This window comes from Botrytis fragariae (assembly GCF_013461495.1).
Source record: "Botrytis fragariae strain BVB16 chromosome Unknown tig00000012, whole genome shotgun sequence".
NCBI classification, from domain to species: Eukaryota; Fungi; Ascomycota; class Leotiomycetes; order Helotiales; family Sclerotiniaceae; genus Botrytis; species Botrytis fragariae.
The window spans coordinates 459,006-471,718 of record NW_023500989.1 but is presented as its reverse complement, the minus strand read 5'-3'; the positions used below and the strand labels follow the sequence as shown (position 1 = coordinate 471,718).

At 41.5% G+C, this 12,713-nt stretch overlaps 4 protein-coding genes across 4 annotated transcripts; 2 read left to right on the top strand and 2 right to left on the bottom strand.

Annotated features, from left to right (window-relative positions):
- Positions 1-707: 707 nt before the first annotated feature.
- Positions 708-3,116, top strand: Bfra_002353 (putative major facilitator superfamily transporter protein; the record flags this gene model as incomplete). Its single annotated transcript, XM_037332775.1, has 10 exons — positions 708-918; positions 1,028-1,164; positions 1,221-1,303; positions 1,509-1,606; positions 1,657-1,777; positions 1,831-2,209; positions 2,266-2,396; positions 2,451-2,784; positions 2,869-2,974; positions 3,049-3,116. 10 exons carry the CDS (start codon positions 708-710, stop codon positions 3,114-3,116), a joined length of 1,668 nt encoding a protein of 555 aa, XP_037194903.1.
- Positions 3,117-3,956: 840 nt separating this feature from the next.
- Bfra_002352 (uncharacterized protein) lies at positions 3,957-4,592 on the bottom strand (the record flags this gene model as incomplete). Its single annotated transcript, XM_037332774.1, has 1 exon — positions 3,957-4,592. The coding sequence occupies one exon, from the start codon at positions 4,590-4,592 to the stop codon at positions 3,957-3,959; it is 636 nt and encodes a 211-aa protein (XP_037194902.1).
- A 1,528-nt stretch (positions 4,593-6,120) lies between these two features.
- Bfra_002351 (putative het domain protein) lies at positions 6,121-8,919 on the top strand (the record flags this gene model as incomplete). The annotated part of the gene is made up of 2 exons (XM_037332773.1): positions 6,121-6,657; positions 6,715-8,919. 2 exons carry the CDS (start codon positions 6,121-6,123, stop codon positions 8,917-8,919), a joined length of 2,742 nt encoding a protein of 913 aa, XP_037194901.1.
- A 1,983-nt stretch (positions 8,920-10,902) lies between these two features.
- Positions 10,903-12,109, bottom strand: Bfra_002350 (putative aflatoxin biosynthesis ketoreductase nor-1 protein; the record flags this gene model as incomplete). Its single annotated transcript, XM_037332772.1, has 4 exons — positions 10,903-11,190; positions 11,373-11,650; positions 11,843-11,968; positions 12,064-12,109. 4 exons carry the CDS (start codon positions 12,107-12,109, stop codon positions 10,903-10,905), a joined length of 738 nt encoding a protein of 245 aa, XP_037194900.1.
- Positions 12,110-12,713: the final 604 nt, after the last annotated feature.

Below are 12,713 nucleotides of genomic sequence, written 5' to 3'. Positions count from 1 at the left end.
CTTTCGGCAAGTTTTCCGTATGACGTTTTCTCCAATGGATTTTTGTCGAGCTATCGGTAGACACAAAAATAAATGCTATTTTCGGTTATTTTTGTCGTCGCGTTGAATGCGGAAATCAACTGGCAATGTCGCAGTTGAAAAGATAAGGTAGTGTATCATTGCTTATGCACAATAAAAAAAATGGACGAGCAAGCTAGATAAGAAGTTGTTCTAGTCGGCTTACTGCATACTGCGGGGTGTAGAATGAACAAAATGGCCCCTTGGCGGAGTATCCCTCCTTAGTCATGAAACTCCTTTTTTCCCCGGAGTCGCTCTTTCAGAGACGAAGATCGACCGATTGGTGATAATAGTTGAATATTTGCCAGATTCCTCGTAGTTGAGTGGCCTCCCCCTATCGACCCTTGCCTTCATGTGCTAGTGATATGTCTGCAAGTCTTCGAACCATTTGAGGAATCTCAGAATAAAAATCCAGATCTCTTTTGTAGAGATTTTTTCCCCTGTCCGCGACTCCACTTGTTGATATCATCAAGGGTGCGGGAAATCATTGGATAAAAAAACGTTGGATAACTTTGCATTTCATATGAAAAATTGGGAAGATGTCGTTTACTATATATGTTCCGTAGTACTCCTCTTTTCTCCATAAATTTAAACATTGCACCATTCTTCTCCCAACTTCGTCATCGCCTCACAGCGCTTTCACATTAAGCATGTCAATTGCAACCAATGGAATGATTCAGAAGTCGAGGAATGATGAATCTACACCTCTTCTTTTGGATGCGAAAACCCCAAAAGTCACGAGTTACAATAAATCTTCCATTCACAGCGATGAGGAATCCACAATATGCACGATACCTCCTGCTGATTTATCGCCGGAAGGCTCGCGTAATATAGCAGGCGTCATTTCGATTCTTCTTTTAGGTAGGTGCAATTGTTTGGACTTCTTTTTTAGAGGCTCTGCAAGCCAGAGATTACTCTCTATCTATTTTCCTTTCTCAATATCAATACAACCAATCTTACAAACCCCTAGGTGTCTTTATAGCAAATGCAGACGGATCATTAGTTCTTGCCACGAGTGGAACCATCAGTAGCGAGTTCAATGATTTGGGAAATGCAGGATGGTTAATCTCGTCGTATATGCTGGCTATGTGCGCCACTCAGTCTCTGGTGTGTTGTCTAAGCTTGCTTTCAAGATATAAGATTACCTTCTAATTAGCGGCTAGTATGGGAAATTAAGTGATATCTATGGGAGGAAGAGTACGATATTGGCTTCTTATGTGTTTTTTGCTTTGGGCTGTGCTATTTGGTAGGTTCTTCCTTTGTGAAAAGATCTCGATTTTTATGGGTGTTTGGTGAGGGGGTGAATTGTTAGAGGCTTATTGCCGGTCGTTATTGCTAGCGCAAAATTATACGATTTGGTGGGGCATTACGGAAACAGTTAATGGACTTGATGTTTCTCACTCAAGAGTGTGTCTGATTAATTACTCGCAATAAGCTAACACATCTCTCAGTGGATTGGGATGGAATCTCCCGGTAGTGGTAATAGGTCGACTAGTCGCAGGCGTTGGTGGCGCTGGTATCAATTGTCTAGTTTCGATTGTCATCGCAGGTTTGTTCCTCAACCCTTATTTTCAACAAAGCTAATTTCATATCCACAAGATATGGTTCCAATTAGAGAAGTCGCTAAATGGAGAAGCTATGTCAATATTGCGGCTACAACTGGAAGATCATTGGGGGGTCCAATTGGAGGGTTCTTGACCGATACTATTGGGTGGCGATGGTCAGTACCTGATGCGTATGCAGTACTATACTGTCTAATATCTTTTTGTTCAGGTCATTCTTAGCACAATGTCCACCTACCATCTTGGCTTTGATACTAGTAATCTGGAAGCTGGATATCACACCGCAACAAATCTGCGGCAAACAATCGCACTTCTCGAAATTACGGCGTATCGATTTTCTAGGCTCGATCTTCCTTTCGGTCTCAATCGTTTGCGGACTTATGGTCCTTGATCTCGGTGGTCATCGAATGCCTTGGACTGATCTTAAACTGCTATCACTATTAGGCATCTCAGTTGCAGCTGGAATTCTATTCTTTCTTGTAGAAGGGTTTTGGGTTAAAGAGCCTATTTTCCCCTTGAGATTATTGCGGAATAGAGATGTGCTTACGAGTTACATCAATTTGGGGTTTCAATCGGGTGCTCAGATGGCGGTATGTGCTTTCTTGACTAAGTATTCGTTTAATTCTAGCTACTAATGAATGGTTAGATGATGATGCTAGTTCCGATCTATTTTCAAATAACAGATCATGCTTCTTTCACAACGGCTGGTGTGCATCTCATGCCTTCTGTAATTGGAAATGCAGTAGGAGGTCTTCTAGCTGGATATATTATTCACAAGTACTTCTTCCCGTCTTCTCCCTTTTCTTAGAACTGTTCCCTAATAGCCCCTAGAACCGGACACTACAAGCCCATCCTCCTCCTCGGTGCTTTCTCTTCTCTAACATCCTACACTCTCCTCCTCCTCCGCTGGCACGGCCATACTTCTTTCCTCGAATCCCTCTACATCATTCCCGGAGGTTTTGGTAATGGAATTGCACTTTCAGCATCATTTATAGGACTCACAGCAGGAGTAGAACAAGAAGAGTTAGCAATTGCCACGAGTGGACTTTTTCTAAGCGCAAATGTAGGTTGTGTGGTTGGCGTTAGTGCGGCGGGGAGCATTATGCAAGCGGGGCTTGAAAAGGGTCTCAGGGTTGCGCTTGAGGGGTGGGAGGGGAGTCAGAAGGTATGTAGATTTTTCCTTCCACAATTTTTTTTTTTTTGACTTCATACTTTGAAGTGACTAAATCACATCATCTCTTCGCTTCAGATCATCGAACAAGCACTCTCAGATATCGAATACGTACGGAATCTTGATGGAAAATTGGGAGAATTGGTAAAGAATGTTTATGTGAATTGCTTGTCTTATACTCATGGTATGTAGTGTAATTTTCTTCTGTGGTGTTTGATATTAGTGGATTGTGGCTAATGGGGATGAATTAATAAATAGCTGTTTCTGTTTTTGCGGCGCTTGTGGCGTTGATTGCGGCGTGTTGTGTGAGACAGCATCGTCTTTGAGGATTTCGAGGGGGAGCGGCGTAGGGCGGGGAGCGGAGGAGGAGGGTAGAAGAAAAGCGAAGGTGGGAGGTAACAAGTGTGTGGAGATTATATATTGAAGAACGAGAATAATGGAAACTCACGGGATAATTCATAACTACCAATTTTACACTCATTTAGTTGTATTTTGGTTTCAAGATGTCGTGATGCATGGTCATATGACAGAATTTCGAAAGTCGCGCTTTCAGGGTAAAACAAAATCATCTCAAGAACATCATTCATTCAGAACATTAAGATCTGCAATATTTTAATTTCTACAATATTTGCCTAGTTACGAGCATTGCATTCGGATGTCCAAGACCCGTCGCGTGCTAGAACGTAAAGCTATTGGTAGCGAACCCATATAATCCCATCGGACGCTGTCTCCGGGAAGGGGCTTGGAGGGATTGATGGGGAGATGAGATGGGCGTGAATTGTGTTTTCGATTGTGGGGGGAAAGGCGAAGGAGGGAAAACAGTGTATGATTGAAATATGCGAAGTGCCAGAGGTTCTTGCTTTTAGTTGTATATCAGGAAGTCAGCAGAAGTCTCGTTTGAGACAAGCACAGTTATGCACTTGACGCATTGATTTAATGGAGCTAAGCAGTATGCGATCTAAATACAAGTAGCTCAAAATAAAAAAGCGATCGCCATTACTCATGACTCAAAATTATCATTAAACGGGTATATAAACCAGATAACAACACGACAAAGGGTATCAGAAATGAATTCTAGTTAACAAAACCTCAAAGTCTAACATCGCTGAACGGTCCAAATCAAATCAAATGCAGTATAGATGAGGAAAAGAACGACCCATAACAATCTACCACCGCCTATATTCATAAACGGACTCGGAACGCGAACGAACTTGAGGAAAGCGGACTTCTCTAGAACCTGGCTGTTTCACTCGAATCCTTGGTTGTCTAATCTCCCACACTTCTTGACATGGCACTTCGGGAGCTAAAGGAGGTAAAAAGTATGGCTCCCTCTCTTCTAGCTCTCGCCGTGTGGGACGTCGTCTTGGATATTCGTCCCAACGGTCGACTTGTGCAGGATAAGGCAGGATGTGTACTTCTTCTGAGATAGGTGCAGGTGCTGAAGCCTTTTCTTTCTCTTGTGTCGGCTCATGACTCTTCGTCCCCCCGACCGTAATACCCTCTTTCTTCCCATCCTTCTCCATTTGTAATTGTATTTCCAAATGTGCCTTCTCGTACTCCTTCTCCATCATTCTTCTCTTATGTATGTGATGATGCCATTCATGTCGTACCTCTAACCCCGCAAGAATTAATGGGGCACTCCAGAGAACAAGCTTGCCGAGCTTTTTAACTGGATTCTCGAGTTTCTCGACAGTTTTGTAGACGCGCTTCCCTACTCCGACTACCTCCTCTTCAACATCTTTCTTGAATCTATCTTCTCTATCTCGCGTGTGATGTCGATGTGATCGAGAGTTCCTTGACATTTTGTGCGAATGTTTCCGATTGCCTGATGAGCGTGAGGAATGGGAAGAGCTGGTGGAGGATTCTCGAGACAAGGTTGATTTTCTGTAGTTCGGAGGCATTCGCAGAGCTTTGGGTTCCAGAGCGCACACTGCTGCTTCGTTTTTCAAGTATACAACGAGGAGCACAACGGTATCAGAGAATAATGAGTCAAGTCTGTATAGTTAATCTCGAGTGGTGATCCTGTAGCAATAGAGTTTTGCAAAGCAAGCCCTTCCACTTATGGAAAAGATCAGGCTGCTATATATTGTCATCTTAACATCTGCGTCAACTTGAGGCAGTGATGTTCAGCAGTTGGAGTCATGTGTAATCCATGACCAGCTGACCTACCCTATGAGTCTTTTGTCTCGACACATATACGTTGCGAGACTATATTTCGGGAAAAGATGACTCTTATTCATCATGATGCGCAATCAAATGATATTGAGGGAAGAGAAGTGTTGGACATTTCATAAGATGCGGAAAGTTCATAGAAGATAAGGACCAGAAGCGCGACGCGCTGCTAGCTCATATATTCACGTGCGCTTATATAAGCGAGATATTAACCCGTAGTCTCCGAGGTCCCCCATCGCATTCGCCAGTCACAAAACAAGCAATATTGCTCAAAATAAGCAACTTCTGTGATTTGTCGAACAGTGTCGTATTACATATGCAAGGATTTCTAGTGGAATCTTTTCGGGCATGCTATTCAATCTTGAGCAAGTGTATCTTCAGAGAAGCACCTTTCACGTGGTTATTCTCATGAAATTAGTCAGTTGATTATCTTGTCATCTGATTTAACCCATGTTTCGAAGCTCTATGAAGTGTTAACTGTGTTCTGAGTTTGAACCCGGCTAAAAGTAGTACCTAGTATCTATTAACGAGGATACTTCCATATCTTATCTGTTTTTTCTGATATTCGTTTACTGTTTTCTGGCCCATCGACAGGCCCTGGCACTACGTCACGTTTGTGATCTCTGTTGACTAGCACCATGTAACTTACTGTGAATGCAACATGTAGACTTGCTAGAGCTATGAGCTTTAGACGTTCGATGTAGTCTTTTACTTGCTTGAACGAGACACTTCCTTCAGCGATGCGATACGTATTAAACATCTACTCCTCGTAAAACAACATTCGTCTTTCATTGGATTTAGATAAGACATTCAAAACTATCCTTGTAGAGAACACCTAAAACTTCTCTATTGATTCGCCTGAACAAAATAAAGGGCTTTCCTCCGACGCGTCAGAAGCCCAATAATGAATTGCCGTCTAAATCTAGGGTAGGATTAGGGCACCTGGAAGTGACGTCTACCTACCCCGCTCTCAGCATACGTGGATACTTGATTTTTGTTGCCTTTGCCGCAATAGTGGCGCCTAACAGTTTAAGACACAAGGCTCTGCACATTTCCCCGCATATGGAATTGAAACTTGGTCAACGTCGAGCAGACAACAACAGCACTGAGCTCAACCATCCCAAACACTCTTAACTCTTAGACATTGAAACTCACGTCATGTCTCAATACAGCTATTTCACAGACCCACTGGATTCTGACAGTATTCGCTTGCTCGGTTTAATGCCAGATGAAGACCTGACCTCTCCAATACATTGCCGACTTCATGATTATTCTCTTCGAGAATCGGACAGGGGGATCCATCTCTATGAAGCTTTATCCTATGTATGGGGTAGCCTGGAGAACCCTAAGGTTGTCTATATAGACAATCGTTCTCTATCTATCACAGCAAATCTTCATAGAGCACTGCTACATCTTCGAGATCCCACCTTTGAAAGAATCATATGGGTGGATTCTATTTGTATCAATCAAGAAGATGACACAGAAAAGAGTCACCAGATTCAATTAATGGCAAAGATCTTTGGTCAAGCGAATCGCGTAATTGTTTACCTTGGTGATGAAGCAGATGATAGCAATCAAGCGCTCGAAAGTATACGTATAGCTGCAGAAGATGACTCTCCGACTTTGATAACCAATGAAGTAAACCAGGCGGGAATCTTTGAACTGCTTAAACGACCTTGGTTTCAACGTATCTGGGCAAGTCAATTTACCATCGATGATATCCAAGAAGAATATTAACAAGATTCGATGCAGATTCTTCAGGAGGTTGGCTTCGCTCAACAAATCCTGATAATGTGTGGGTCTGCAACAATAGACGGTTATACTTTCAGCATCGGCTTCAGCAAGCTTTTCTATAACCATCAATCAGACTTGCCAAATCTTATTCGTCCAGTGATTTACCTAATAAGAGGAGCAATATTCCGACCAAAACATGCAATTCGGTCATCAGGTGCACTTTCTCTAGGCGCATTGGTAGATATGTATCATACCCGCAAGGCCACTAAACGTCACGACAAGGTGTATGCCTTACTCAACATGAGTTCCGATAGTTATGATCTAGCCGGATTGTTGCCTGACTATAAAGTTACATGGGTAACGCTCTTGGAGCGACTTGTTAAATTTACAATCTCCCAAGATATATCTATAAAGACTTGGGAGGGCAAGGAGATAGCACTAATTGAGAGCAAGGGCTATGTACTTGGCCATGTACACTCAATAAATATTGACAGTACCAGGCACGAGAGACAGTGTGTTAATATCAAATTTAACAATCAGCCAAGTATCAACAACGAAAAGTACCACACTCGTTGGATTCTCCAGGCTTCGGCGAAATCTATCCAGCAAGGCGATCTCGTTTGTCTTTTAAAAGGGGCTCCAAAACCAACCATCATTAGAGCATACAAGGATTATTTTGTTATCATTGTAATTGCGGTTGCTTTGCAAAACAAAATGCAAAAAAAAGGCGGATGTTTTGAGTCCACACATCCCTTGCCTTCGATGAAGAACTTCTCGCGTGATTTTCTACTTATCTGGGACTGGGAGCAAAGCCCAGAGAATTTGCAATGCCAAGCAGAATATGAGGGTACAATTGAGAGCTATTACTCGGTACCGGAGTATCTAAAGACAGATAAAAACAGAGTAGCCAATTCAATTAATGTAGTACTAGCCTTGGCAGATGCGAGAAACTACGAAAACGAAGAGGATGTGCTTGAAAGACAGATAAAGCACTACGAAGGAATGCTTGGAGGAGAAGATTTACATGTATTAGCATTAAAAGAAAGTCTTGCATGGATTTATTATCAGAAAGATGACAGGATGAAAGCAAAGGAGTCCTTTTTGCAGCTAATACAGGCAAGAAATGTTTTGCAGGGTAAATATCATCAAGATACATTGAGAAGTGTGGCAAAGCTAGGATTGGTCTATATGGAAGGAATCAACTGTGATTTGAATGAGAGAGATGTGACAAGAATTTCGAACCGGATTGAAAGCAATATTCAAATGAGTGAGGAGGATATGATACAACTTGGAAGGTTATCTAATCATGAAATGATGGAACTTCTGTTGGAACAGAAAAAGGACAATGTTAAAGTTACAGAAGAGGTGGTAACAGCTGTAGCGAGGAATTGGATCGATGGGTATCAGATTTTGAAGCTTTTATTTGAGAAACGAGATGAAGAAATAACGATTACTGAAAAGGTATTGACAGCTGCAGTGGGGAATTGGGATCATGGGTATCGGATCTTGGAGCTTTTGTTTGAGAAGCGAGATGAAGAAATAACGATTACTGAGAAGGTATTAACAGCTACAGCAGGAAATCCGGATAATGGGTATCAGATCATGAAGCTTTTATTTGAGAAACGAGGTGAAGAGATAAAAATTACTGAAGCGATGGTTAAAACAGCAACAAGGATTTCAGCAGCAAGGAAATCGGACAATGGGTATCAGATTTTGAGGCTTTTATTTGAGAAACGAAGTGAAGAGATGTCATTCATTCAAGAGATATTAGAGATTGCAGCGGAGATCCGTTATTATGGAAAAGAGATTATAATGCTTTTGCTTGAGAAACAAAGGGAGAAAGTAGTCATTACTGAGGAAGTAGTGGGAGCTACAGGGAGAAGTTATGGTAATGGGAAGGAAATTATGATGCTTCTACTTGAGGAGCGAGGAGAAGCAACGGTTCCTGAAAAGGCAGTGATGCTGATTGCTAGACATTTCCAAGTGAAATTCATGGCACTTCTGCTTGAGAAACAAAGTGAAAAACTAATTATTACTGAAGAGATTCTGAAGGCCGCAGTAGGAAATTATCATTACGGACAGGAGATTACAATGCTTTTATTGGAGAAGAGAGGGAATGAAGTGATAATTACTGAAGAGGTATTAGAAGTTGCAGAAAGGCGTTCTCATTTGAAAGATGAAGTGATGGAGTTATTATTGAAGCACAGGCAACTAATGTCATGATTCCAGAGGAGATGATCCAGACCGCCACTAAAGATGAGTGATTGCCTGTACATAGGTGGATGGCCTCGAGTCACTTAGCTTACTACAATAAAATATGCAAGAGCGCTAGGCTCGTATTAATGCTATAAAAATTGCTTACTCTTGTATATAGCTTAGCTCTCTGGACAGAATACAATATTGACAAACGACAAACTTCCAACTACCGACACCCACAGCGATTACATGAACTGTATAGCAATATTCAGCTTTTGCAGCTTCATTTAGATTATTGGGCAGAATGCAAAATTTAAACAGAGCTGCTCGTTATATGCATCTCTGCTATATTTACTATCCCGCAATTATCTCATCAGCAATTCGATCTATTCTTTGAAGTTCTATCAGCTGTATCAGACATTTGGATTGGATCAAAACGAGATCTCTTATCCATCCCCCGAGAGATTTCTATTTTCCATTTGGGCTTTCTTCTAATCTCTTTTACTATTTTTCGAGTTATGAGTAGACTTTAACGATTTTGTTGTGACGTCGCGGTCTAGATCTAGATGTGGTCCTCAATAGCCGGTTTGAAGTCTACTCATATATAAACTTGATTTAATTTGCGACTGTCTCTTTAAAGGTGTACACGCTTAATTTGCTCTATTAGAATTGCATTGATGACAGTTTTTTCAAAATAGCATGAAAGAATTCTGAGTGTTTCGAGAGACCTAAAAGTTCGGATCGGGTATGTTGACGCTTATGGAACTAGTGACGAGTAGTATACTGAACCTTATTTGAAGAGTCCGTGCCATCTGCAACCCTAAAATGTAGAAGATGAAAGTTGAGGAATGTACGCATTATACAGAGATCAGCTTAATCTACGTCATAGGACTGAGTTATATGACAATGTTTGATCGTGATTTGTAGATTGCAGTGTGTAATATCAACGAAAATTAAACTCGTTTAAACTGGAAAATGAAAAAGATAAAAATAATCTGTCGTAAGCGTGTATATGTATTGCGATGCTCATAAAATTCTGCCCTCTGAAAATTTGTCTTCGTGTATGTTCTATGTAATTTATCTTATGCCTCGCTCATATTGATAGAAGTTTCCTCGTTACCACATCTTCCTCCAATTACTCTTCGAACTGCACCTAAGCCTCTTCGAGGGTTTTCTCTCGGACTAGAGCTGGAAGTCTTGGACTGTTCAGGCGCCACTGTCGTCGCATGTCTTGACATATCACTTTCTAAGCCATCGGAATAACTATTCCCCTGAAATGTTGGCTCTTTGCTTTTTCTCCTTTTCCGCCAGCCCGAGAGAAGCTCGGTCGCTCCATTAACAAAGAAAACTAGACCAATCAACGAAACAGAGACTGCGATGGTGATACCGACCAAAGACCATTAGCAAACTATATGAACTGATAATAGTCCTGCATCTTTCTGTCGAAGTTTTAATAAATAATTGATCTAATCATTTTAAACTCAGTTAGGAGACGCTACACACTCGTTAAAAGGGCCAAGATCTTTATCAATAGATAAAGATAATTAGATGTAAGTTAGTCTAATATGAACATCAACTAGTTCAATCATAAAGGGCAAAAAATGAGAGAGAAGGCTGGAAGGATAGGAGAGTGAGTAAGTAGTAATATAGTAAAGTATAAGAGACTTAGGGGAGACGGGTAGGAATTTGAAAGAGGAAAAATAGAGAAGTATAAAAGATGAATACTAATATACATTAGGAGAGCAATAGAGTAGAAGTAGTACTGATAGATTTTGGAAAGCTGGTTAAGAACCGAAATATTAAATTCGCATTGAAATGTAGCAATAGAATTGTTAGATATTAATAATATCTAAATATATCATTTTCATATTTTAGAGTGATTTCAATCAGGTTTTATAGATTCTATCTATCCACCTATTTTTGTATCCACGCAAAATCACATTAGATCATCTTTTGAGGCAGTCTAGCCATCCATCTAATCCGCCACCAATGTCTCAAACCCAAAACAATTTACCACTCCAATTGACCTCCCTCATAACTCCAAAGTTTTCCCCCATGACTCTCCTTCGTACTCTTCGTGATAAGCGGCACCATCAGGGCACATGAATCTTCGACTGAAACGGCTGCTTGATCCATTCCAAAATAGACGGCACCCGCGTTACCGAGCTCGGTTTGGCACCAGCCGGGATCGAGAACGAAGGCGTTCAAGGGGGGGTTCTCGAAGTTCATGCGTTTGGTGAGCCAGTGTATGGCGGCTTTGGAGGTGCCATAAGCGCCGTTCGGAATGGGGAGTTGGTTCTAGGTGGGAATTAGTGGGTGTTTTAAGTGGTTTGGGTGGGAAGGGGAGATGGGGGAAAGGGAGTTGAAAATGAAAAGTGGAAAGTGGAGTGATGGGACAGAGAGGGGGAGACAAGTGAAGAACGTGTTGCGAAGAGAGAAATCTCATCAAAGATTAGAATCAAACCTCAAGAAATACTCACAGTAATCATCCCCGCTGTACTCCCAATGGTAACCCATTTTGGACCCGTACTCTTCAACAATACTGGCAAAGTCGCCTGATACAATCTCACAGCTCCATAAACATTTGGAATGAAATGACCTTCTAGATCTTCAATCTTTAGATCGATAACGGTGGGCCACGCGTAAGATACACCGGCGTTGGCGATGACGAGGTCTAGGTGGTTTATTCCGAGGGAGGGGAGCGTGTCGATGGCGGTTTGCGCGGAGGTGGGGGAGGATCCGTCGATTTTGATGACGACTGGGGGTGGAGATGGGGTTAGCTGATGTGGGGGAGGGGAATCATGAGATCTTAATCTATTATGGAGTGAAAAAGAGCCTATGGTTGAATTCACAGAATACCAAAGTAGAATTTTGCCATCGCGGTGAAGGGTGATCCAATTCGGGAATCATGAAATCAGAAAAGAAAAGAATAAAAGAGAGTTATGCTCACCGAGCTTCGAATTAGCACCAGTAGGCAGCTCTGAGAGAGCTTTCGATGTTGGATGCGAAGGGTCCCGATTGGCGGCAATGACGATGTGATCGGGTTTGCTGATGTATTGGGCTAGGAGACCTTTTCCTGTTGGGTGAGAGTGTTGTCAGAAGTACGTCTATTTTGTTATATCGAGTTTGGGTTGGAGAATGAATAATAGGTGAAGCAGGAAAGTACTGTACCTAAACCTCTGTTGGCACCACTAATAAGAACGATTGTTGGAGCCATGATGAATTTGCTATAGATCAATCAATGAAACCAATTAACTAAGAATTGAAATGTGCGAAAATATAAGTATAGACTGTTAATCACAAGTTATCGAAGTAGACAAGAGTTTGAAAAGTATGGATCAGTAATCTTTAAATGAAAAAATACCTACACAGATATGTTCCTCCTGAAAGGTCTGTTGGACCAACAACTACGTTTTCCAAGGTTACTTGCATTACAATCTGTATTTCCAATCATGAAAATTACAAACTTACAAATCAACATCAATATTGTGCTTGATAATCAGAATCAAACGATAAGGAACTGAAGAGGTGTTGGAATAATACGGGCAAATGAAGTGTTTCAATAGTAAGATACTTGCAGGGGTGATAAGCAACATACAGATAGATTTGCTTTGCCGGATCATACCATTTGATAGGATATTGTTGGTTTGATAGTGTGGATTTCAATTGGCCTCTGAGGGTTGAAGGAGAGCTGAAGCGTATATACATATCCCCTGCTATAAATCCTGCTATCTAACTAGAGGGCTAAGCAATGAGCTCGGTCGTTTAGGGGTGAGTGCTTACTTTGAATGGGATGCGGGTTGCTTATCTGTGTCCCCGGA